This window comes from Clarias gariepinus, chromosome 6 (genome assembly GCF_024256425.1).
Source record: "Clarias gariepinus isolate MV-2021 ecotype Netherlands chromosome 6, CGAR_prim_01v2, whole genome shotgun sequence".
NCBI lineage: Eukaryota > Metazoa > Chordata > Actinopteri > Siluriformes > Clariidae > Clarias > Clarias gariepinus.
Window position 1 is genome coordinate 36161876 of NC_071105.1, and position 27262 is coordinate 36189137.

Below are 27262 nucleotides of genomic sequence, written 5' to 3' on the forward strand. Positions count from 1 at the left end.
TCCCAAGTGATCAATTCTTCACATTCGGGGAGCTTCTGTTTCAGATCGCATTCTCTATCAGCAACAATAGAAAAGAAAAAAAAGAAACCAGCACAAAGACGAGTGGAAGTGGTCCAGTTTTATTGAATTAACCTTTCACACTTATTTATTTTTATTGTAAATGTTATTATCCACAATAAAATCAACACAACGTGTTTAACTGAGATAAAGATCTGTGGTATAAGACATAAAACATGTTACATGCTCTAATGTGAAAGTTCTGAAATAAACCTTCTATACGATTCTCCTGATCTCTTACTGCAGTTATGTTTAGAATAAAATGTCCTGTACTTTCTCTTACTGGATTAGTATTACAGTTAATAAAAGCAGTCAAGAAGGGAAAAAAAATCTCTAACTACTGTATCACTCCTACAGTGTGTGTTTATTTCATGAAGCTCCAGTGTACAAGATGGTGGAGTTAAGCGGTGACTAATATATATATATATATTTATATATTTATCATCTCCTACATATTCACACGTTCCAGTGTACAATATGCTGAACGAGTCTGTGATTTAGAAATTTCACAGTTTTTATAAAAGACACCTAAGTGATTTTTATTGCCTCGTGTTTATACAGGTGCCTTGCGCTATACAAAATGTGTCTGAAGTTCTTTCAGGGAATTTTAATTTGTGCTCTTTGAGCTGATCTTACAAAAAAAGTCAAACTACCACCAAAATAAATCATCCTTATCTTACAAAAAGCCCACGTGAAACTGTTAGTTCACGTAGAGAGTGAAAGAGAGAGAGAGAGGGTTGTAGATACACACTTTCCTCTCCATCTCCACCGTCCTGCTGCTGTACGGAGGAAAAGGTCAGAAAAGCAGAAGAGCACCACACACACACAGGAAACAGGAAGAGCTTCGGAAGAGGAAAAAGCATGGGGTCAGAGGTGATGATCTCACTGCACCCGAGTGGAATTTCTCAGAGAAGAGTCTTCGTGCTGGAACTACTCGCAGATCTTGGTCTCCAAAACGAACCTGTTCTCAAAATGGCGAATCGTGTGGCAGTTGAGAGCCTCGCGCTTCTGAATGCCTGAGAGAAAAAGACAGAGTGAGTGAGAGAGAGAGAGACAGTCAGCACACACGCACCACACACTGCTCTCATTCTGACACACAGGGTGGGGTTATGCAATGTCTAAATGATGCAAAATGTGTTTGCAAAGTGTGTGGGAGAATATTTTTAGATCAGTAGTTTTGTGTGAGTGATATGAGCCTGATTAAGATTGAGAAGTAACTAACTAAATATAAAACTTTTTTGCACTACACACATCACAAACCCTTAACCCATTAAAAAAACTGAAATCATTGGAGAAGTGTAAAGGTTATAGTACGTTTTACAGTGCAGCCTTGTGGTGTCTAGATATCGATGTCTCTGGTGGAGTTTAACCGATAATTACTCACTGCTCCCCGCAAAACAACCCTCTCTAAACTCAACTTGATGTGTGTGTGTTCAGCAAAAAATTTCAGATGTGCAGCTTTTTTCTGTTTAGAGCTTAACGCAATCATCTTTGTTTAACTGTGAGACGCTAAAAGTGTGATCAAGATAAAATTTGTGTGGGACTAGTGAACACCTGAACCAGTGACTGTGTGCTGGAGTTTGTCATAACCTGTGTGTGTGTGTATATATACACACCTAATAAGGTGTCCCTGCGCTGGAGTTTGTAAGTGTCCTTGTCTTTGCACAGCATGTAGATGGATTGACCGAGCTGCTCCAAATCTTCCACTTTTTCTGTCACGACCATCTGCTCACGCACCATGTACGACTGTGGCAGGTAGGTGCCAGCCTACACACACACACACACACACTTGGTTAAAACGACAGCAGGAACCCACAGTGTATTTTTCCTCTTTTCTCCTTAACTTCCCGTCTCAGTTACCCTGATGTTGATGAGCAGATCGAGCAGGTCTCTGGGCGGCATGACGACGGACGTGTTCAGAGTGGTGATGTAACACTTGTTCAGACTCAAATCCAGGTAAGCCGTCAGACGCTGGAACGAGATGTGACACAGACGCGTGAAACATGGAATAAAAAACTTACAAAAACACCAGACGTGTGCGCCGCTGTCTGCGCAATCTTACCAGGACGAAGTCGTGAACGATCTCTGCGGCGTTGCTGTCGCTGAACTCCGGCACGGGGACGCTGATCAGCTCCACTTGCTCTGTCTCCAGGATTCGCACGCGCTCGTCGAGTCTCTTGAGGGCCACCCCGGGCTCCTCGTAGTCGTCGCGGATCATAAAGCGCTCCTCGCTGTAGCTGACGCCGCAGAAATACACGCCCTCCTCCTGCAGAGCAACAGCACCGTCAGGGTCGCGCTCGGCGCTCACTGCACCCTGTGTGTGTGTAAACATCTCCTGCTTCTGAGTTTTATTTTTGTATTTATTTTTCTGAACGCGGAATGTGAAGATGGCATCTGTGTTTGTGTGTGCGCACTTTAAGTGTTTTGCCTCACCTCAACGATGTAATGCTTGTACAGGTAAGCTCCGCCCACAACCACACCGGACAGCATGAGGGCCAGACCAAGACACATGCACCAGCACCAGGCCCAGGACTGCTGTCTGACTCGTACCACCTGCTCCACATCCTAAACACACACACACAATCTTTCAAAATTACAATTATAATACACTTATCTGTTGTGTTTATTCTGTGTTTAAAAGTATTTGCCTCCTTCCTGATCATCAAAGCAATTGTAATGTCACATGAAAAAGTACACAAAACTGTTTTTAAATGATAATTTCGTTTATAAAAGGAAGATGAAAAAAAAAATCTGCCAGGACCTATGTGAAAAAGTAATTGCCCCCCCTCCCCCCCTTGAAGAAACCATTGAGAAAATCCACTTGTTGCTGCTGACAGGCAAAACGAAGGACGAGGCAGCACTTCCTGTTTAAGTTTCCCCTTTTTTCTTCTCATCTTGTTCTCGATGAGGTCAGAGGTCGCATACACATGGACAAGCTTCCTCATAATAATACAGAGTTAAGGTTTCTGCATTCTTGGTATTCTTGTGTTTTGTTCTGACAAAAGCACTTTAAGCAACGGGAATGCTAGGGGATTTCCAAAAAAAAAATAAAAAATAAAGGATTTCCAAACACAATGTATAGTTCTACAGATATTTGAAAATGTGAATGTTTGTGTGTAAGAGTGAAAGTGAAAGTTTGCTTTGGCATTAGATCGACTGATAGCTGAATTGACTTAACTCTCGGGCACGTTGTACCGAGGGGGGGGCCCCAGCGTCAGTGCTTTGTAACAGGCCACGGTTTTCCCAACATCAGCACACAGGTTTTGCACAAGTTTTGCAATTTCCTCCTTCACATGATGAGCTGCAGGTTATCGTTTTTCCTCCCCTTCATGATAATATGTCTGTTTTTAGCTCCTACGATGCAGCGCGAGTCAAATTTAAAAGGTCCAATATTTTATTATTTCTTTAACAAGTGAACACTGGTCTCAGAGCGTGTGTGTTAATGCCCCGGCTGAAATACCCCTCAGATGACGTATCTGTCCTAAATCTCAGCTGATGATTTCTCACAATCCCCCCTGCGCATCATATCTGAAAATGATTGAAATGTAAATTTTTGTGCTCTTTAAATTTAGTTTAGTGGTGACAAATTTATAAAACACAAACACGCACACTTCAGGATATCCTGTTAACAAGAAATAATCTAATAAGTGTTACTTCATCGCCCACCCTGTGTGCTCTCACACTCTCTCTCTAGAAACACACAGCTGCTTCTTTCATCCTGCTGAAGAAGTGTCTGGAGGAAACAGCTGAAGTGGTGCAGGTGTGTGTGTGTGTGTGTGTGTGTGTGTGTGCGCATGTATATATATATATATATATATATATATATATATATATATACACACACACATATACACACACACACACAAGACTTGCTTTCCCTCATGATGATGATGCAATCCTGCAGAGAACCACGGTCAGCCATGCTTCCCTTCCACTGTGTAATACCCGAGAGGTTTGAATTCCCCTTCTGAACACTGAAGAAAAAAATATCCCTCCGCTGATCTTTGGTTTTCTCTGAACAGCATTCTTGATTCTTGTTGCTCTAAAATAATGTTGATGCCTGATTTGTGCGATTTTTCAATTGAACGTAAATAAATAACAATAAAATTGCAAGCAGTGATGAACGAGGCCGAGCACCCTTTGCCATCACCATTATGACTATTTCAGAAAAGGGGGAATTTTATTTTAAGACCTCCAAAAATCCCCAGGTGCTGGGAAAAACATGATCACACTATGATGTCACTTAATGTGCTGCCACACAGAAACTTATTAACCACATTTGCATCCTCAATGTCTTCACTGGCCCCATATTAATCCCCTAAAAGGAGTGTATCAAAATCCATTTGGTGCGTTTTGCAAATAATAATTCTTATAAACACAAGAAGGCCCTTCACACACAATAATCCTATCTGAAACTAGGGGTTGCACAAACATTTGCACTCAGCCACACTGAGCTTCCCTGATACAGACTGTGGATCAAAGCACAAACACATCTATCTGAGTGCTTTAAACTGGGAACAAAATGTGTGCGTATGTGAAAGTCTGAAAGTCTCCACGGCTGAAAGTCTCCACATAATCCATTAATCAATTAACGTCTCTAAATACAAACTGACCAGCGCCTGTGATACTCCACTGTTGTAATCTCACTAATCTGAAACTTAATCATGGAATAAGGGGTACAGTATTAGCCGTTTATTCATTCTCCCTCTTTCTCTCTCTCACACACACACACAAAACACCTTGTTCAAACAAAAGACAGTCTTTGATGGAATGTGGGGAACAGTATATTTTTTTAACCCAAAGGACTCGACATGGCTTTGATCATATCTACGTGGCGGAGAACAGAGATGCTTGATCGGATCAGACCACACACACACACACACACACTATCAATGTTTTGTCAAGGACTTAGCACAATAAGTGAATTCCGATAACTAATTCGACAACCAAATACTAAGCAGTAAATAACTGTATTAGGTCCCAAACCGATTTTAAATCAGACTGGACATGTATATTAAATGTATATTATGTATCAAAAAACAAACAAAAATAAGTAAAGGAAGTTTGTGTTACTTTAGAGTCCCCTATAATGGGGAGAACTTACAAAGTTCTAAGGTGGAGCTAATGTGAAATACGTTGGTGCTACAAAAGAATAATTTGGCACAGTAAAGTTACAGATAACTATTACTTACAAACAGGCTGCTTTTACACTAGGCTTGACTGATCCGTACCGTGCCTGGAAACAATTGCTCCCTGTTGACCAACGTTCACAATAATAATAATAATAATAACAACAATAACAACATTGTCCCATATTCCGGTACGCTTGCGTAATTAGGTTCTCTAATCCAGCAGGTGGCAGTATACACCTTGTTAGTTTTGCAGGCTTTGAAAAAGGAAGTCAACCTTGGCTAACCTTGGCTAAACTGGCCAAACAGAATTTCTGTTTTTTTAATATACAGTGAGCCAAAAAAACATTTATACACACTTCAGGGGGGAAAAAAAACACTAACTACTAAACCTAATGCTATATGGTATATATTGAGACATATGATAACGTTATGATAATAATAATGTAATTACATGATACACACCTCTTACTATTTGTCTTTTCCTGGAGTTTCTTTTGGCTTACTGTGTGTGTATATATATATATATATATATATATATATATATATAGAGAGACAGATAGATAGATAGACAGACAGATAGGTAGACAGACAGACAGATGGAAAGATAGACAGACAGACAGACAGATAGATAGCTGTGTAGATAAGAGGACAAGATTGGCTCGATCTATATGTGCACATGGACTTTGTTCTTAGTGGCGCTCAATTTTCATGAACTGGCGTTTGTTCATGTCTGATTTGAGCTAATCAGATATGAACATCAACTGTACCTGAACCTGACGTCATCAGCGCCATCAGTCTCCTTCAAAATCTTTGTCCAGGCTACGCTGATCCGTACCTGGATACTATACTGGGTGCTTGTATTACGCAAACGTACGGAACTTTGGGGTCAAAGTGTGCACCGTTCTGTTCCCTAATGTGTGAGAGCACACACAGATTCACAACACAATCCTACGAATTAGGACGTCTCCATGAATATCCGCAGCTCCTAAAGTGTTGGGGTTGAGATTGACTACAGAAGGCAACGAAAAACCTTCATGCTGCGTGCTGCAGTGTTAAAGCAATAAAACACTCTCTTCAGCTTTTTTCCCCTCATTGCTGATTCATTTTCTACATCAGCAAATCAATGCACACTTTCTAATCAATCAGACCTCGTCCTCCTTTTCATTCAGTGTGTCTATGTGTGTAGTCACACAGCCCAGACTTACACACTACAACCTCCAGCTCTGCAGTAACACAAGCTGTTTAATGAATATTTCACTCCTTTTTTTATTCCCTCTCTCTGCTCGCCCACATCACTCTGACTCACCACTATCAGACGGTCTGATCCGATTTGTGTGCAGCTCACACACACACACACACACACAAGGCAGGAGACTCAGTCTCGCGCCTGGAGAAAACCGGAAGTGCTGAGGAAAAACACCAGTGTCTCTGTCCTGCTTGGTTTCTATACACAAACACACACACTCAGAGCAAGCAGAGAATCTCTCTCTCTCTCTTTCTCTCTCTCACTCACACACACACGTGTGATCATTAGTATTAACAAACATAACTGCGAAAGAATGATGCAAAAAAAAAAAAAAACATTTCTCTCCCTGTGTGTGTGTGTGTGAGAGAGGTTTTTTTATCGCCTAGCTGCGGGTTTTTTTTTTTTTTGGTTATTAAGCAGGTCAGCCATTTTCCTCACAGTCTGCTCTTTAGATTAGAACTGAAAATGCTCCCAAACCCTGTTTTTAATGTCACCTTAAAACACAAAGCGTTTGGAAACGTAAAAAAGTTAGCATGGTGGCTAATTGTCAGTCAGAACCAAACACACGACGGTTTAACGGTTGCAAAATTCAAATAAATAGTTCTCTTCAGAAAAAAAACAAGCTTAATTCAGATTCCTGCCAGAATGAAATGCCTGTTTTTGTAAGTTTGTTTCGGTTTAATACTATGTGTTAAATGCAATAAATAAATTAATAAATAAATAAGTGAGTGTCCGTGGCCTTTGTAAACTTCACTCACCCCCTCCTGAGGGATCAGAGCCTCGTCCTTCTCGCCTTTCTTCAGCTCCTTCTGCGCCAAAGCGGAGTTAAATGTGACTTTCACCATGTTTAAACCTCGTCCGAGTGGAATGAACTCGACAATTAAAAGAGTATCCGGCGAATAAACTTGATTGTCCGTGTGTAAACTCCGAGTGAAGCCCGCCGCCGATGTTGTGCTTCCACCGAACTGTGGCGCATTTAACAAATGTAACGCTTTCGCTTCGCAGCTTTAGCCACTAGGGGGCGCGCAACAATACCAAAAACATCAACAACGATCAATCTGGATTGTTATCTACTCGAGGAAATATTGATAATTGATGCTTTTTTATTGATTTTTTTTTTATTTTTATAAAAGCATACCCGCTCTTTCTTGTATTATAGCAAAATGACATTATACAATATGTAGAAAGTAAAAAATTCTTTTTTTAGAATTTTCAGCTAAAACACACTTTTGGTGCTGATCTTATTTCTACACTTCTAAACTTTATGCATAATGAAAGTGACCAAACTTGCTTCCTTAAAAATGTAGAAAATCTTGCTAACTAGAGCCGATTTGGAGGGATGATTTTATTAAATTAATTTATTAAATTAAATAAATTAATTTATTAATTTTGTAAAATCATTAATTTAATTAATTTAATAAAATTATTTTTAAAAATTCAGTTTAGTATTAAGTATTTTTCTCGCCAAAACAATCCGGAGTAACGATGTCCGATTCATGTTACAATATTTTAACAATTTTGCATTTTAGAATAATTTTTCATTTCATCTGAACGACAAGTTACGGACACTACACCTAGGTGAGACACTTTTTAGTATAAATAACCATGCGTTGGCTGTTACACTTAATTGAGTCATCTATATAGCCTACTCTATATCTAGCTACATGTCCAATGTAAAAAACAGTGGGCTACTTTTATTTAACAGTATGCATCATCATCAACTTTTATGACATAATGTGAGTGTGTCACAAGTGTTCCACACTGAAAATAAAATTGGTACATCAGGTTGAGATCATAGCCACTGAAACGCTAGATTAGGAAGCGACAAGTAATAAAGGACAGAATTAACAGCTGCAATAACGTTGGTGTAAAGAGTGGCAGCAAGTTGACCTCGCACCCCACATCCATGATGTCCTCACATGAGAATCCGCTGTGTATTCGCTCATACACACTTAAACAATTGCATGTGAAACCCAGTGCACATTTAGAGCTTGAAAATACACCCAATGGATTTTTGATAAACTCCTCCTAGGGCATTTATAAGATCGCCACCAAACTTAGCCTATTTGATCTCGAGACATTAAAGATGCAAAATTGCAGAGGGATTTTTGATATCTCAAACAGGTCAGCTGTGACGATGTCTTAAACTTGAGCCGAAAAGTTGTTAATAATATTAATAACTATGTGACATCATATTTGAGAGACCTTAAGGTTATTGACTTCACACTGAGTGACCTCATAGTGATGTTTTAAGGCTTTTTGAAGATATTGTCATAAATTTCCCCCTCCTCTAAAATGATGGCATGTTTTTGGCTTTGGTTTTAGATGCATGTCCCCATTGTGCCCACTGTCTTTATGGCTCGTTATATAATAATAGGTGTTCTGCACTGGATCAAACACTATGTCTGTATGTTAATAAACCTAAGGGAAAAAAAGCCTAGCCTATAAGAAACTCACCAAGTTAACAGGGAGAAATCTCATGCCGAGCCAGGAGTTTTCTTTGCCGTTTCCTGGTTGGAGCTTGAAGTTGTTTGGACTTATAACTTCTGACCTTTATTTGAATGGAGAATAATTCCCCCCGCACCACTATGGCCACTACAGGCAGCTAAACACTATTGTGAGCAATGTAGGTAAATGTTATGCAAAATTCAAACACGACTGGCTGTTACACCTTATGACACGATAACATTTGCCTGTCATCTGTTCAGTCCTTAGCTTTTCAGTGATCTTGTTAGCTCGACTCTGTTTCTTAAAAGAGGATGATCTTATTCTGACCGGCGTGCACACTTATATTCATTTGCTTAAAGGCTTTAAAACCCAGAGTGGATTTACCAGCTACACACACACACACACAGATGGATCTGCTGTAGTCTAGAGTAAATAATGGAAGTGAAACTCGTAACAAACACATGAGTCAGCTACAGCATGAATAATAGGCACGATGTTATAAATACATGGGACACTCAAAAAAGAAAAGAGGTCTGGTAGTTTAGTTAAGCAAAAAAATACAGTACGTTTCATATTACAAACACTTTAAACGATGTGCCATTGCAGCAGCTCAAAGTCAGATTCGATTAGCAAATTTCTTCTCAGTTCTCAGCTTACAGGAACTGGCTGATAGTGGTTTGTTCTTCGGACAGAAAAGTTGAAACAGTTTCTTGATCGCATCAAATCATATCGAATGGATGGAAACCCTCCTGTCTGAGACTGGCCAGTGAAAAGAACAGCTGCTCGTCAGGAGGAAAGTCATCCCAGGACGTCCATGACCAACCTGCACACACGGAACAAGAATTAGACGCGAACATTAAAGTCGAAAGAAAACCTTGTTTCCTGATGTTTGCCAGCTGTTTAAATCAAACAGGTTTTTGTGGGGTTTTTTACCTTCAGTACAGGGAAATCTGTCTAGATTCTTGTGTGAGTTAATTTGACACATATTACAGAAACCAGTTCAAAAATCACTGGAGTATTCATTCCTCCAATAAAACACTAATAATATTCATACGTGTTTACCCTCGTTTTTCTCAGGCTCCATGTTTACTGGCTCGGATGTTATGAAGTCTTCATCCACTTCCCCTTGCAAGAAGATTGTAACGTAGTGATAGTTTTGTTCGAGCCTAACGGTGTTCACTACGGAGGCAAGGCGCAGGTTCTTTAACCGAATACCGGCTTCTTCCATCACCTCTCTCTGTGCGCACTTCTCCCACGTCTCTCTGCAGGAAATGTTAAAAGAAGAAATATAAAAAAAATAAAGGAATATTTATGTGTCTTGAGGTTTAGACAGGACACTGGGATGTGTATAACCATGATGGTTAACACTGATTAAAATGCTGAAGCACTGCTCAGTAAATTAATAAATTTGTTGTATTTCAATATTTAAAAAAATAAACACAAAGTGAAATAATTAAATAGATCTTTGAATTTAACTATTATTTACCATTTCTGTCATGGAAGTAATGCAGAAATTGATAGAGGTTTTTTTTTGTAAAAGTGTTGGAACAAGACTGACAAAGCAAAAAACATCTAAGAAATTAAACAGATGTACAATAATTTTGAACTGTGTACTATATCTCTATAACTATATATCATAACTAAAGTGCATGTAAGTACATTACACTAAGTTCCTGCTCTGCACACCGAGTGTGAAGTTTGTCACCCAGAAAGCGAGTACAATGTAAGTACCAATCAGGGCCAAATTCCACAACCCTCGTTTCGTGCAAAAATGTATCCCAAAGTCTCATATAAAGCTTCTGCAGTCCTACATTCACATCACCAGCCTGAAGTGACTCGATTCTAATATTTTTTACTCTACACAGATCTGATTTTTTTAATGACTGTTTGAATGCACAAATCTGATGTTTTTCAGATCTGATCTGAGTCACTTTCTTTTATACATGCTCCTAGATGGGATGTACAATATATACATACTATATATTGTGCAAAAGTCTTAGGCACCATATTATATGCTGTACCAATTCTGCTATATATGTTTATCATGTCTGCATATTTACGTACAAAATCATTCAGTATTTCCATATATAACTTAAAAATTTATAAATAAATAACATTACAGGAGAATATATGCATGGCTGTAAAAAAATATATATAGTACAAGACAGACCAGTTTTCAGATGGAAACAAAAAACCTAATATACGCTCCTGGGATTTGCATAAACATAGAAAGGAGCGAGAGTAACAAAGTTACCAGAAGAACTCATATTCTCCAGCAGGCTCAGTAAAACCTAACAGCTGTTTTACTTATAGTTCTGTGCAAAAGTCTTGGGCACATACAAAAATATGGCATAAGCAAAAGATGCTTTTAAAAACATTTCTGCTTCAAAAAATTCTATAAAGAGCAAAAAATGTGTGCAGTTCCATAAGAAAACAGCTGTTAGGTTTTACTGAGCTTGCTGGAGAATATGAGTTCTTCTGGTAACTTTGTCACACTCGCTCCTTGAAAACTGGTCTATCTTGTGCTGTATCTTTTTCTTTACAGAAATCCATATATTCTCCTGGAATGTGATTTATTTATAGATTTTTACATTATATATGGTAATACTGAATGGTTTTGTACATAATTATGCAGACACGATAAACATATATAACAAAATTGAACCGTGATGTGTTTTATAGCAAAGAATATAGTATGTGCATGCATGCCGTTTTTATAGGACAGACGCGTCTACCTTCAAGTCAGATAAATTTCACTTGTAACCATGGATGTTACGAAGCCCCTCTGGTAATACTGGGGAAAAAAAATTCTGTGGCCACGACTTACTGTACTAAGGTGGGGGATCGAGATAGTATGTGTATGTAAGTGTGTATGTATGCAGGAAATTCTCCCACTCAGACTATACTAATGACAGCAGATTCCAACCTGTGTGCTGATGTTTATGACTTTTGAGACCTCCAAAAATTCCCAAATCTTGAAAAAAAATTATCCTTATAAGAACAGTAGGGCCCTTGTATGTTCGAATGACATCAGCACTATCAGAGTTATGTCGTCATTCTGCTCGGGCCCTAAAAATCCTTTTTACTCACCCGAATTCAATGTGACCCCCGGGTAACTGGTACAGCCCTTTTCCAACCAAACTCTTTCTTTTTCCTAGAAGCACACATCCTGGGTGGGAGGAACGGGTGACGAGCACGGCGAGACCCACTCCTGGCCTCTTTGGCGTGTGATTCTGGACAACCTCTGCCATAGTAGCCAAGCTGTGGACTAATGCAGGGTTCAGAACATATCACTCTTTCATCTTTAATAGTAACATTGTTACTCTATGAGTAACTCAGATACACATACAGTACTTACTGCTGTCTTCCTGTGCATGTGAGTCTTCTGACTGATTAAAAGACCATTCTAGCAGCAGAAGTACAGCATAAGCATTTGAAAAAACAAAACAAAAAAACAATTCTACAATAACAACATGTAATTTTTTAACTGTGGTACATTTTGTCCTTAACAACCAGGCACGTGAAGGAAGGCGCGTCTTTACGCCGTTTTCACTTTCACAGAGCGCGCCTGCGCAAATCGCGTAGAGTTTTGGTTTTGGTCGTACGCATGCGCAGTGCGTGATTTGTCTTTCCGCAGCGCAGCTGCTGGAGTGAGAAACATGGCGGCGTCCCTGATCTGCGGCCGGTTGTCCGCTGGACTGAGGAATTCCGGCTCCAGGACGGCTTTAAGTTCAGCAGCTAAGGTTGGTTTTCTAGGGGAAGAATAAGAGGGATTGTAGAGGGTATATTCGGAATGTTTTGGCTGCTTTTAAAATGGAGAATTTATCCAAAATGGCGTGGTTCTAGATTTGACATTAGCCAGCCTGCTAGCTAGCTGTCAACATTACTAATCCTTAGCGAATAGCATAAGTGCTAAAGCCGTACATATATTGTTGTTTTTACCTGAAATATCGTCTAAACGTCTTTATCCTGTACCAATTTTTACAACACGTTTATTTTATACATAACTTCTAGCAGGGTTTTATAAATCTGTACACTATCGCCGAATCCCAAATCGCGCTTTGTTTACTATGCAGTGCACTAGGTAGGGTGCAACACCCATCACTACAGTCTATGTACATAGTACACTCACTGTCGTATAGAGACAGGTTTGGAATACAGCCGTGCCGTTACTCTATTTGTTTGATTTTGCCTTTGTTTAGCCTTTCAAGGAAACAATACTTTGATTCTACCAAGTTCATAAACTAGTACTTATTAAAATTTAAGAACCAGACAGCCCACTCAAGATCATCTAGAACAAACTAGTTAACACATTAACCAGCTAGAAAGCACAACTGTGTCATTTGAATGAATCTATTTTAGAGACAGACTATATTTAGCCGTGTCACCTTACAAATGAGACAACAAACATGGATGGCACAGCTCCAAGGGCAAGTCTTTTAGACCAGGGAGTCACGGAACAGGGAAGGAAGCATGCAATGATTTTTATAAGGAAGGCCGGACTGGAAGGATGGCTTTAAAAGGACGGGAAAGTTAAAGGAGCGTGAGATCTATAGGTGGCGGTGAGGCGACTTGCAGGACTTCAACCAAAGGCGCAGAACGGTATTAAGATGGAACATGTGGAGAAGATGTAGAAAGTGCCGGAAAAAAGCAGACCAAGAGTTCGAGACACAGAATAAGTGTTTAAATTATTAAAAACACCCGGCTAACCCTCCCTCTCAAGATTGGGAGAGGGAGGGTTAGCCGGGTGTTTTTAATAATTTATATATATTTTTTTATAAAGGAAAACCGGACTGGAAAGTCTGCTTTAAAGGACTGGGATGTTGAGGGAGAGTGAGATCTATTGGTTGTAGTGATGCTACTTACAGGACTTCAATCAGAGTTAATGCAGAACGATAATGAGATGTAACATGTAGAGGAGAAAGTGGTGTGTGGAAGTCCAGCATAAAGGCAGACCAAAGAGTTTGAGACACAAAATAAGACGCAATTTTTAAGTCTGGACTGGTAAGTCGGCTTTAAAGGAACGAGAAGTTGAGATCTATAATGATGCAACTTACAGGACTCCCACCAGAGTTTGTGCAGAACAGGACTGAGATGTAGAGAAGATAGTGTGTGTGTTTTATTTATTTTTTGCTTTGTTTTTTATTTTTTTTTAAGGAATTTTCTCTGGAAAATAGGCTTTTTAAGGAGGGAGTTAAGCAAAGGTTCACAACACAAAAGCATGATAAATAATAGTAAGGAGACGATGAGGTGAGAAAGCTGGGCGTACTAAAGCACCACTGCATCACTTTTCTTTAAGGAGAGAGAAAGATTAATATTGACCAAAATTAGCTTTTTTTTTTGTCAGCAGGACATTTATAACACTAAAGTGAGTGTATATATGAATACAATAAACTCATGTTCCGGGTGTATTTATCAGATTTATGCAATGTCCTATGAGACGTCATCGTAAACTGATTGGATAATAAACTGTCTGATGATAAACACTCGCTATAATAAACACTGATGACAGCAGAAATTAATTTCATGGGGATCAGGAAATATCAGTACAGTTAAGTTGATAAGTGGCGGCGTTTTGGGTGGAGGCCAGACAACAGTAAATCAAGCACCTCTAGTAATTTATTAACAGTTACTTTAGAAAACATTTCATCTGGCATGTCTGTAATCTTCTGCACCATGTTGTTATGTATGGAACATGAAATATTGAGTCAGAAGCACCCTCATGAAGCCCCTTATGATGATCGTCGCTCATTGCTCTTGCAGTCGTCCCGCGCCTCTAATAAATCCTCACTGAGAGAAAAGGTTGTGCTCTGCTCGTGTTACAAGTCTGCTCGCTCAGGCACTTGACCTTGTCCTGAAACCACGGCGTCCTTGCTGAAAGCGGTTTCTCAGGTCTTGTCCATAATTATTTTTCTTTATTGTGGAATTTTTTTCATCTGTGATAAACATAAACCTATTTAAAGAGCACTTAGACAATTAGATCCTGAGACAAAAGTATACACAGACATTTTATTTACTCTTTTCTTCCCTTTCTTTGCCGTTCCAGGTACTCAGTGGGACATCAGGGCTGTTTGGTAACCATGGCCACCAGCCATCTCCATTGGCGACGGTGCAGCAGCAGAGGAACCTGTCGCTTCATGAGTACCTGAGCATCGGCTTGCTGAAGGAGGCGGGGATCTCCGTGCCGGCGGGAACAGTGGCCAACTCGCCTGATGAAGCCTACACAGTCGCCAAGCAGATCGGTAACAGATTACATGGCCAACGTTTGTCATTATTATTCCAATTAGAGATTCCAGATTAACAGTTTTTTACGCGGAGGCTGATCTGTTAAGACGTGTGATGACGTGCTTAAAGCATTCAATCAGAATAGAACTGAGGTTTCTGGTTCTATCCACTGTGAAGTGTTTAATCTGCTGGAAATACGACAGAAGAAGAAGAAATGTTTTTTCCGACTTTAAGGTTGGGTCAGGACTTGCATCTTTTCTGATAAACTCCGCCTTCTGCGTTTTGATTGGTTACAAGAATTTACTCTCATCTATGATTGGTTAGATTGGTTGTATATATGTGTGTGTGTGTGTGTGTGTGTGTGTGTTGTTTGTGTGTTGTGTGTAATTGTTTGTGTGTTTGTTTGTCTCTTCAAATCATCAATCATTTTTTGTTTCCACACACGGATATATAATGAGTGACACTGTTTGTGTGTGTGTGTTTATGCTCACAAATTTTGGCGCCCTCAGTTACCCTACTGTTGAGTATTATTTATTATGAATCAGCCACAGTTCTATAGAATCTGTAGCGAATTTATTCTTCATAGAATCAGTGAATTCATGTGAATAATCTGTAACAGAAACACACACACACACACACACACACACAAAGGAACGTGCAGGTTTTTTTGTTGAGCTAAAAAGTGAAATAAAGTGCAGTGGCGTTACAGTGTTCCATTAGAGTGAGTGTGCAGCTCTGTCTAATCTGTAATCTGACGCCGAGCTGCGTTTCTGTTGATGAAACACAGAGCCTCTGAACTCTGGTGTTACTTGGCTGTTCGCCAGGTGGAGCGTGCGATTGTAATGACACCCCTCGGTCAAACCTCTCACACCATCCCAGCTGGAGATAAGAGGATTACTCATGTCTTAGAGAATAGATATGTACATCAACATAACGTCATCATTTCTATATAAACATTATAATAAACCGACTGATTTTGTTGTGATTTTAATGTATAGACAAATTTAAAGCTTCTACGTGTAATGTGTTTAAATGTGTGATGTAGTCTAGTGATGATGAGATGACAGAAAAGGTACTGTGAATTTCAAACTTCTAAAAATCCTAATCATATGCTCGCACAAGTTGATGTATGATAAACTCCAGAATTATTGACACCTTGCGTAAAAATATGCAAAACATTTGATAATATAGATTAAATCTATTTAACCGAATAATATATATATATATTTTTTTTTGTGTGTGCGTGTGGCAGTTTATGACTCCAAAATCTAATATTGAAAAATATATTATTTTTAAATGTATATGTGGTTACAGTTATAAAATTTGAGGTTTGAGGTTATAAAATGTTGCAGTTCCTCTGCAGGTTTCCTCTAAACCTTTCACACATTGGGAGAAATGCATCGACCTCAACGGTTTCAGTAATTCAGTTCGTAGCACGATGATAAAAAAAAGTCCTGTATAGCTCTCTTGATGGTGAATAATCCTCAGACAAAATGGGGACAAAAAGGAGTCTGTACAAACAAGCAGTAAACACAATGTCAGCAGGATTCTCCTCGCAATTTGGAGGTGATCCTTCTCGTGATTTGAAGCTCACGTGGCTCAAGGTTTGTGGTGAGCCATGTAAGGCACCGCGAATGACCGTCTGTGAGTTTTCGAGAGGGCCGGCAAGAAAAAATTAAACCTTTTAAAAATTGCACAATAAAATCATTATGGTGAATCATGATAAGCCGTACTTATTGCCACCGTGCGAGACTCCGGGAAGGTGAGATAGAGGTGTAAGACTAACTTTTTGAGACTTATTAACAAATTCGACTTATAGAGGGCTCCTGGAAGTTTAGGAATATCGTATCAGGTCGTCCCTGGTGATTCCCATCCTGATTAGACAGACTGAGCTTCCTTTTTCCCAGAAAGAACAATGGACGAGCCTCATCATAAACTATTTAGATAATTCCAGACTTGACGCGTAAATGCAGTGGTAATGATCTTCTTATGCTGGTCTTCTCCCGCGCAGGCTCTAAGGATCTGGTGGTGAAAGCTCAGGTGTTGGCTGGAGGACGAGGCAAAGGAACGTTTGAGGGAGGATTGAAAGGAGGAGTCCGAATCGTTTACTCGTGAGTGTGGGAGTCAGAGTGCATCATATTTTCAGTTGTGTCATGAATCCTGTGCATTACTGTGCCCTCTTTTTTTTTTTTTTTTTCTCTCCCCCTGTTAGGCCGGAGGAAGCGAGGGACATTTCCTCACAGATGATCGGCAAGAAGCTGTTCACCAAGCAGACGGGCGAGGCGGGCCGAATCTGTAACCAGGTCTTCATCTGCGAGCGCCGTTATCCGCGCAGAGAGTATTACTTCGCCATCACCATGGAGAGATCTTTCCAGGTCTGAGCGCCAATGATGTCACTGATGATAAGATATCGTACGGCACCTTGAATTGTGATGAATCGCATGACTGACGTGTTAACGTTTTTAAACAAAACCCCTTTCACACACACACAGGTCGTGTAGTTGATCTAAGACCCGTGGGTTGATGGGAATGACATGTTAGATACATCACTGAATTATTTTTATTTATTTTTTGCTGTACCTCACACTCCTGTTCAGTCTAAACAAATTGGACGATAGCTTAAAGATTAGACAATTAGAGAGAGCTTAATTATTAAACCATACTAAAACCTTGCCATGGTGGTTTTGTCTCAATATGTGCACAAAAGCTTGAATGAGTCGGGGTTGTCCAGCAGGGGGCACCAGAACATCATTTTAAACTGAAAAAATATATAAAACTGCCTAGGTAAAGTAACCAATGGCTGAGGCGAAGAAACTGTCAATCATTGCACGCATCAGACAATCATATATGGTTAACATTAGGATTTGGATGATGTAAACATTTTTATTAATTAATCAGAAATTACACTGGATTTACTTGACATGTGTTTTATTCCTTTTGTAATTGATCTCTTTGTACTCTGGGATACTTTATAGCTCAAGGTTGGTCAAAGAAAATAATATGTTTGTCAGGTTGAGGCCAAAAAAAAAATTGACAGATGAAACATTTATGTCCCGCCCACTCCAGACTCTTAAACCGGAGCATTCCTCTGCATGCCCGAGCTGTAGATTGGTCTCACTCCACCCCTGATGACTATAATGTTGCTGATGTTGGTGATGGTGTCTCCTCAGGGTCCAGTGCTGATCGGCAGCTCTCAAGGGGGCGTGAACATAGAGGACGTGGCAGCTGAGAATCCAGACGCCATCGTGAAAGAGCCCATCGACATCGTAGAGGGCATCAAGATGGAGCAAGCCATAAGGGTGAGGTAGACGGGAGCATGGGATATTAGAAATGAGCACTATGGAAAGTTTTTTTTCTAGAACCGCTGTCTCCTTCCTCCTCTAGGTTGCTAACAAGATGGGTTTCCCTGAGGCTTTGGTGAACGAGGCGGCCGAGAACATGATCAAACTCTACGACCTTTTTATCAAATACGATGCTTCAATGGTGGAGATTAACCCTATGGTGGAAGACTCCTCTGGCATTGGTATACCACACACTTCTTTTTATCTTTCTCAAATGAAACAAATGTGGAAAATTTACACGGAGAGGAAAAAGCCAATTTGCGGTCTATTTCTTATCGATAATGTAATCTTTGTCTTGTGCAGTGATGTGCATGGACGCCAAGATCAACTTCGACCCCAATTCCGCGTACAGACAACAGAAAGTGTTCGACTTGCGGGACTGGAGTCAGGAAGACATCCGAGACAGACAGGCGGCTAAAGCTGATCTGAACTACATCGGCCTGGACGGCACCATCGGCTGCTTGGGTCAGTCAAACAACCCTAGCGTGTTTTATTTTAATGGCAAAGATGTGGACAAGACTATAATATATATTCTTTAATTAAATTCTACACCAAACTTTGATCACTAATCAATTGTTCGTTTTCTCATTTTAAACTTACGCAGAGGTGGGCAAAGAATACAAATCATTTACTTGAGTAAAGATAGAAATACAGTATATTTTATTGAAAGTACAAAAGTACATACCTTCGAATTGAGTCAAGTATCAAATCTCTGTCTCTCTCTCTCTCTCTCTCTCTGCTTCCTCACAATGAACGTGCTGTTTTCGTCGCTGTCTCTAACCGCCTCCACTTCTGATTTCAAACACCTGCTACATGATTAAGCTTTTCCCGGGTTAAATACAATTACACACTCTGGTTATGTAACGCGAAGCCATGCAGAAATGTAGTGAAAGTACAAAATGTTTCTGAAGGATGTAGTGGAGTAAAAGTTAAAAGTATCCGCTAATAAAAGTAACATAAGTAAAGTACAGATATGTGAAATATGTACGTAAGCAGAGTTATAAAGTAAATTTACTTGGTTACCTTCCACCTCTGATCTTATGTTTACACGATTTACAAATGCAAAAAATCCTCGACATTCACTGGAGCTGTGAATCGCAGACAGACTGTTTGTATAAGATGAAATTGTATATTTTCAGATAATTTGTCAATTCATAAAATTGATCAAAGATAAAGATTTATTGCATAATCTATTACATTTCTTTTAAATAAGAAACTAAAAGGTTATAAGACAGTATTGATGCTGATTTTATTTAATTTTTTAAGTTATACATATAATATACAAAATGCGTAAATGTCAAAGAAGCTGCTTCTGAAGTTTATGCAACATGGAAGTAACCGATATCGCTTCCCTAAAAGTTTTAAGTTTTGGAGAGATGATTTTATATGCGCCCCAAAATGGTCATTTTTTCAGCGTTATAATGTCTCGTTTTAAACAATAATCATATAAAATGCAAGTTGTTCATATTTTTTTGAGTATTGTTACTAAAATTGGTGTAAGCTTCTTAATAACCTTAAATAAGGCATTAAATGTCCAATTCATTTTAGAATAATTCAGTTTTTCAGCTTTATGTCTTTTCAGGAGAAATCTAAATTGACCAAGTTTCATCTGAATGACAGTTAAGATTGTTAAAAGATTTGAATTTAAAAAAGTAACTGACACTACAGACACATGAAACTGTATTATGCAAAAATAGTGTTATATGGTCTCTTACGATCCTAAAAGACACTTTTTATCTCAAAACATTACAAAAATAATGTTTTGGCCAAAAGGTAAATGATGAAAAAAAAATTTGCAGCATAACTTGGGAATAAAACAAATTAATTTAAATTCCAAAATTGAAATTTTATTCTTTTTTGCCCTGTAAGGTCTGTTCGATTCGTTGTTGACAGACAAGGCATCTGCTTCTGAGAATAGCTGGTTGTTACGAAAACAAAAAAAAAAGTTTTAAGATTGGACATGTGTGCTAATTTTTGTTTGTATATTTATATAGTTTAATATAATGACAAAACACCTGCTTTTATCTCTCCGTAGTCAATGGAGCCGGTCTCGCCATGGCAACCATGGACATCATAAAACTCCACGGTGGGACGCCTGCCAACTTCCTTGACGTCGGAGGCGGAGCCACGGCACACCAAGTGACGGAAGCCTTCAAGCTCATCACTTCAGATAAAAAGGTACTGTAACTCCACATCATGGGGCAGCTGCGAGTCGCACTGATTAGGAAGCGAGCTCTGACTCCCATCGTATCTTTTTTGCAGGTGCAGGCCATCCTCGTGAACATTTTCGGCGGCATCATGAGGTGTGACGTCATCGCCCAGGGCATCATCATGGCTGTCAGAGACTTGGATCTGAAAATCCCCATCGTGGTGCGGTTACAAGGTGAGCAAAGAGGAAGCGGATGAAAAGGGCACGAAAATGAAGAAACTGACGGATTAGGGGAGAGATTTATTCTTTCGGCGGTGCAGAGGAAATGATGCCGTCTTAATATGCAGTCATTACAGTGAGGGAAAAGGTGGCGGGCGTGACATGGCATTTCAGCCGACATTAATTTAAAATAGTGACGCAAAGAAAACTTGGCACAATAAAGAAGCAAGAGCTTTATTAGATCAGGTTATGTTGTAAGACTGCTTTATGGATTTCCATTTAATGAATTGGAATTTGTGTCAGAATTCATTACACTGATTTAAACAGCAAGAAACACTTATTTTATAAATATAGAAAGTAGTTTGAGATTCGACCAAGGTTTAAACAAACACAATTTTTTTATTTTTATTTATTTATTTTTTTTATACACATTTTTTGCGGTGAATGGTGAAAAATGCGCTTTTGCCCCAGTCTCGAGTAAGGCTCGTTTTCTTTCTCCAGGCCTTTTTTGAAGATTCGCCTCGCATTGTGATGTTCGTAATTCAGGGACTGCCTGTATTGGTAAAATTCATAACTCAGTTCCAGTCATGTCAGAGCTCCTTAGTTGTTTTTTTTACTTAATGCGCACCAATAATTTGTCTCTTCTAAAACAGCAACTTTATTTATTTATTTATTTGATCAGGAAATGTAGTTTAGTTTTAAATAAACCAAAAAAAAGTGTGTACAGTATGTGCTGAAAACAGACTTGTAAAATGCCTCTAAATTAGAGATATTGGGGCGGGGTTATGATCCTTTCGTGTGGTAGTTTGTATGTCACCTAGACGAACTCCAATAGAATTATGTCGTTACTCTAAAAGTCTGCAGGTGGCGCCCTCTAAACTGTTCACACACGCAGCTCAGCATTCTGTGTGTGCAACAAAATCTAAAAAAAAAAAAGCTTAACATGTAATCCAGATATAAATTTCCATTTATAAAGTTAAATCGAATCAGCACCTAGATATCGTGATAAAATCGTATCAGCTGTTCCCTGGTAAATCCCATCCATTGGTCAAAAATGCAGCAACACCGGATGAGGGGAAAAAAGTTGAGTGTAGAGGTCACAAAAACCTGTGTTACAGCTCTGTCTTTTGGCTCAGTCTAACAGTTCAGATCAAAACCACACGCCCCAGGTTTGAACCACTTCCTGCGGTTGAGTCAATACAGAATTTAGAGACACTTGGAAGCTGGTTAAACGAACCGCTCCCAGACGCTCGTTTTTTTTTTTTTTTTTTTTTTTTTACCTGAATGTGAAGAAAAAAACAGGGTTTGATTCAGATTTATAGGCCATATCATATAAAGGCTTCACTGTAATGACTGCAGTAAGTCTGCTGATTTGTGTTTTCTGAAGAGCAGGCATCCCCTTTTTCTCTCTCTCTCTCTTTCTGAGTGTGTTAATCCTCACTGCTGTCACCGTGTCTTGCAGGAACAAGAGTGGATGACGCAAAGGCTCTAATCGCTGCCAGTCCTCTGAAGATCCTGGCCTGTGATGACCTGGATGAGGCGGCTAAGATGGTAAAAACACATTTTTAAAAAAATGTTAAAAATGTGTGGCACATGGGAGGGTCATCATGTGATTATTATGACACAGGAACCTGGCTGTAACCAGCATGGATTTATAGAACCGAAGCTTTAACGTTTGTAATATACTTTAACCGGTAAACCTTTATTTTAAACAAGCTGTGAAGAATTGTATTTTATTTTGATGCTCTTGATATATTTTCTAATGTATTTTCTCTCTTCCTCTCCTGTAGGTCGTGAAGCTTTCTGAAATCGTCTCATTAGCCAAACAGGCTCAAGTGGATGTAAAGTTCCAGCTGCCCATCTAAACAAAAAAAAAGGGAGAGAAACCGCCATATCGATGAACCACAAAACTACAAATACTCCATGAACTGACTTTCTTGCTGCCCAGTTCCCATGTTCCCCATCCACCATGTTCTGCCTACGGAAAGCTTTCTTAATCCACTACGTGTTCGATGTAAAGTGTAGCCTTCTTTAGTGCTTAAACACGAGATACGCTCCCATCACGCATTTCGTAGCGCTCGCCTGGGCTCCGTCAGTTAGCTCAGCTCAGCGAGCTCAGCTCAGGTCAGTGTTACTACCTGTTCTTTGCCCTCGTTCAATTTGTTAATGTCTTGTTTTTTTGTTTTATGAAGAGGTGGACCTATTTATGTGGGACTGTATTTATACGGAAGTACTCTGAGACGAAGCAAGCTAGACGAAGAACATGAATTCCAAACTCTCACACATCCCTAGTCTGATATATATAAAAAAGCTTGCAGCGTGGATATAAGAGCCTCGTTTTTTTTTGCTTCAATCAGTGTTTTATTTCCCCAAAGATCCTGTGGTGACCGTTTCCCTTACATATGATGAACCCCCCCAAAAAACGCACAAAGAAAAACTTTTCTGGGAAATCTCTGTAATTGTATTCTGTGTTTGTTTGGCCGTGTTACGAGGAACTACTGGTAAGCAGGAGGAACTGAATAAAGATGGAAAAAGAAGGAGAAAAATAAAATTCTGAGTTTTATGGCAATCCTGAGGATGATAAATTAAATTCTGTTCAAAAGTTTTAAGTTGAATGAACGCTTTTTTTTTTTATATTAAAACAAATGCGGTGTGTGTTTAAGATAGAGAATTAGACATAAATCATATAGAATCAGATATGTAAATTACATTTTAAAATTCATTTAGAAAAACAAGTTGGATTTAGAGTGAGGAACAAATACTGCAATTTAAATCATGGAGCAAGCAGGATGCAAGAATTCAGTTTGAAATTGTTTTTGTAAAGAAAAAAGAAGGAAAAATACATTTTGTTTAAATGACGGTGCTGTTACATGCTGGGATAAGTGAAACAATGATGCCAACAACATGGCTCATGAAAGTTTATTCACCAGTTGAAACAAACAAAAAAAAAATCTGTCCTGTTTAGAAATGAGCTACAACTGACTAAAAATAAAGATTACTATGGTAACTGAAACAATCTCTCTTTATAACTGTGGTGAGCAGAAAAGCATCTCAACATGTGGAAACGCTAAGTTATGAGAGCAGGTAAAACTACCAGGAATCTACAGTATGGCTAAGATAAAGATGAGGAAAAAATTGCATGGGTTTTTGGTTTTATTGTGTAAAATGAAATAAGATATATGTTTGTAAAATCTTAAATGCACTTATAAACAATAATATCAATAACTGCAGATGAAACTGATCTGTCTTCCTGATCGGCCCGGACCGGTGTGAAGCTGTTGAGCAGTGGACGGTCCCTTTACTCTCAGCGAGACAAGACGGATTTAAAGAGCCGCTCTATTTGCGCTGAAGAGTAAAGGGATTTATATTCGTCCCCGGCCAGGTGTTAATGTGCACATAAATTTAAAATGAGCCTGCCGGCTGAACTCGGGTTCCTCCTAAGGCCTGAACAGGTGCACATCCAGTGTGAAAGAGGAGATTAAAACAATAAATCCATTAGTAAATGGCCTCATCGTAGCAGCTTTGTCTTAAAAGGAGAGAAATGATTAACTGGCTGCAGACGGCATAAAATTATACTATTCATGAGTCTCGTACATGGGGTGAGGATTAAGGCGAGGGCTGATTAAAGATAGTATTCATTATCTATATATATACACACACATGTATGCAGTACTAGTTAAAAGTTTGGACACGCCTTTAACTTTTTCATTGTCCTTTGTTTAGTGATTTATTTTTCTACAATCTAGATTAATACTGTTGTACTTGCACTCATACTATGTAATGGCACTCAGAGAATAAGGTAATTAAGTGACACTTTATCACTCCCTTTCATCCACTGTATCCATCATGAGCCTAGAGACAGAACTGTACTGGCTTTAGTAGATGAATGATTTGTGACACATTCAGCACGGCGCAAAAGTCGTGAGCCACCCATCATTTCTCAATATTTTGCTTTCTTTGTAGTCTTGAGCAATAGTTCTCCAGGCTTCCTAAGAGACTTTTTTCGTCTCTCATTTTCAGTCCAGTCCCTGTACTTGACCGGTTTAGAGGTATATTTATATAATCAGGAAAATTATTTCTCCATAACATTTTAAACTCACTTTACAACGTTTATCTCAAAATTAATTAAGAAAAAAAATCATTCCATCCCAGTTTAAATGCTGTATTACAGTGAACCTTCAGGTTCGAGAAAATGTGTAATTTCAAAACCCATGAGAAATAACAGTACCAATTCCAGTTTTTTTTTTTTTTTTTGAAAGGGTACTTTTTTTCTCAGCTTTTTAAAAATGTGTACATTCTTTGGACACTTTTTATACGCAGAATGGATTTCTGCTCATGAAGGGTGCCGATACTTTCGGAGGTCACAGTGTTCTAGTTACAGCTGGTGAGTTATGTAATCGTTACTGTTCATAGTCTCGCTTTTTTCTTCTCACACCACAGCTCAGTCTTATCCAACTTCCTGAAATGTGGGCATAATTACCCAGCATGCCGTTCTTGTGTTTGTTTTACTATATAGGTGTATTGTAAGATGTTGCAACTCCCGAGCTGGCATTATTCTTTAGTGGCACTTCAAGGCTCAACTTTATCTTGGAGTGAAGGCGTGCAAGAGCTTTGCCTGTGAAATGAGCAGGACTAAATTGAACTGGCACTGTAGAACGGTATTTCTCGGGGATTTGAATTTGTCTCGAGGACGTCTGATGAAGCCACATTCGAGGTGGAAGCGTGGTGTGAGGGTGAGGGGGTCAGGGAAAGGCCACAGTAGCTTCGGCGCTTTGTTAGAACTCGATTTAACTGAAATCAAGCATGCTCATGCTCACAGAGGCCTCGAGTCAAGTATTATACGCTGATCTTTTTCTGCTTGAATACTGCTTTCGAGTAAAAGTCATAATTCCTGACCTAAGACGAGAAAAAACAAAACAAAACAATGAACATGTCCCTGCAGATGGGCTTCTGAACGCAGAGTTCAGTAAGTGGCGTCAAAAAAATAGACATGGCTTCTAACCATACTAAGAGTAAACAAAGCATCAGGTTTTACCTTTTAAATGTGCTTTACTGTATATACAAGTATTAACTTTAGATCGGTAACCATACAGATTCTGTACATTCATTATACTGTTACTACTGTATAATACTATAAAGTTCAGTGTTCTTTTATAGAGTAGGCCAGTTGTCACAGTTAGCCTAATAGCTTGCTGCTAACAAAAGACAAACTTGGAGACGTCCCCCCCCCCCCCCCCCCCCCCCCCAGCCCCATTTTAAAGGGCGAAAATGACATCATTCTAAACATCCCATTTCTAAGGTAAGTCATGATCCGTGGTTGTGTATGAGAGCGATCAAGTTAGTTTGTGGTCACCAGAACTGGAGAATCTAATCCACGCATTTGGTTTTGGCGCAGGTTTTTATGCTTTTCCAAAAAGGCTGCGCCGAACCCTGGTCCTTCACAAAGAAAGATGGAGGGAGATATGCTCATTAGATTAACACGATTGAAAAATAACTAGTAAAATATGTATAGAACACACTGTGCAAAAGTCTTAAGCACCCTGTGTTTTTTAGTACAAACTCAGTATAAATTTTATGACTTTATTATTAAGTCAATGCAAAAACATTTCTGATTTTTAAACATCAGTATTCCACCACGAAATTAAACGTTGCCAAAAAATGATTAGGCCAGTAAAGAAAGCAGAACATGGTATAAGTACCCACATTTTAGACCAAAAAAACGTTGCTGCGTGGTTAAAAAACGAAGCCGGTGCATCAGTTAAAGTCCTCAGAAGAACTGTGGGTGGTTCGTCAGGATGCTCAGTAAAACTTAGGAACTATTGTTTTTTTTTTTATAAAACTGCACAAATTGTACCGGAAACTAAAGTTAACATATTTCTTTTTAAACAAGTTTGCAGAAGTCTGAGAGGTCTTCAAAATGTTCCAGCTAAAACTCTTTTCAGATCCTGAATTTCTTTCTGTTTCGCTCCTTTCTCAAACATCCTGTTTCAGTGTCTATAGATAAAAAAATAAAACAATTAAAAAACCCAACACCTATTTGTGGAAGTACATTTTTCTAACCAATCAGAAGTCGAAACTTTTTGAGGATTTAGAGTTTATCAAGCATTTGCAAACAATTTTTCTGTCCTCTGAAAAAACTCCACATACAGCCATTATTGGGCAAACTAACTGGCAACAAAAGTGAGTACACCCAAAGCTCTACATCTTCATCCATGTAAAGTCACATGTTCTATTCATCATCTTCATGTGTCTGTCAGTGGCTGAGTGTCTCCAGATTGAGCATCTGTGCAGCTTTGGTGGATTTCATGCTCACTAAGGGTGTATTTATTTTCGTAAATAAAGTCTGCATGTTGTTAGAGGACAGTAAATCTGTACTGTTTTACAAGCTACACATTGACTACTCTAACGTAAAAACCAATGATCATTTTTATTGTATTGTCCCTGG

At 39.0% G+C, this 27262-nt stretch overlaps 3 protein-coding genes across 5 annotated transcripts; 1 reads left to right on the top strand and 2 right to left on the bottom strand.

The window, feature by feature from the left end:
* Nucleotides 1-103: 103 nt before the first annotated feature.
* On the bottom strand, nucleotides 104-7425 carry itm2ba (integral membrane protein 2Ba). Of its 2 annotated transcripts, none has more exons than XM_053498771.1 (6): nucleotides 7194-7425; nucleotides 2491-2622; nucleotides 2120-2323; nucleotides 1918-2028; nucleotides 1674-1824; nucleotides 104-1073 (listed from the first exon to the last, which is right to left on the bottom strand). In XM_053498771.1, exons 1-6 carry the CDS (start codon nucleotides 7278-7280, stop codon nucleotides 988-990), a joined length of 771 nt encoding a protein of 256 aa, XP_053354746.1. In that variant the 5' UTR covers nucleotides 7281-7425; the 3' UTR covers nucleotides 104-987. The 2 variants fall into 2 exon arrangements, with proteins under 2 accessions (XP_053354746.1, XP_053354745.1); XM_053498770.1 differs by having other exon boundaries at nucleotides 2120-2371.
* A 1978-nt stretch (nucleotides 7426-9403) lies between these two features.
* nudt15 (nudix (nucleoside diphosphate linked moiety X)-type motif 15) lies at nucleotides 9404-12430 on the bottom strand. Of its 2 annotated transcripts, none has more exons than XM_053499237.1 (4): nucleotides 12233-12430; nucleotides 11974-12151; nucleotides 9946-10145; nucleotides 9404-9706 (listed from the first exon to the last, which is right to left on the bottom strand). In XM_053499237.1, exons 2-4 carry the CDS (start codon nucleotides 12132-12134, stop codon nucleotides 9603-9605), a joined length of 465 nt encoding a protein of 154 aa, XP_053355212.1. In that variant the 5' UTR covers nucleotides 12135-12151; nucleotides 12233-12430; the 3' UTR covers nucleotides 9404-9602. The 2 variants fall into 2 exon arrangements, with proteins under 2 accessions (XP_053355212.1, XP_053355211.1); XM_053499236.1 differs by having other exon boundaries at nucleotides 12242-12375.
* Nucleotides 12431-12522: 92 nt separating this feature from the next.
* Nucleotides 12523-23451, top strand: sucla2 (succinate-CoA ligase ADP-forming subunit beta). The gene is made up of 11 exons (XM_053499235.1): nucleotides 12523-12626; nucleotides 14930-15125; nucleotides 17120-17219; nucleotides 17321-17483; nucleotides 18279-18407; nucleotides 18493-18631; nucleotides 18753-18914; nucleotides 20485-20627; nucleotides 20712-20832; nucleotides 22280-22368; nucleotides 22608-23451. The coding sequence occupies exons 1-11, from the start codon at nucleotides 12543-12545 to the stop codon at nucleotides 22680-22682; spliced, it is 1401 nt and encodes a 466-aa protein (XP_053355210.1). The 5' UTR covers nucleotides 12523-12542; the 3' UTR covers nucleotides 22683-23451.
* The last annotated feature ends 3811 nt before the right edge of the window (nucleotides 23452-27262 follow it).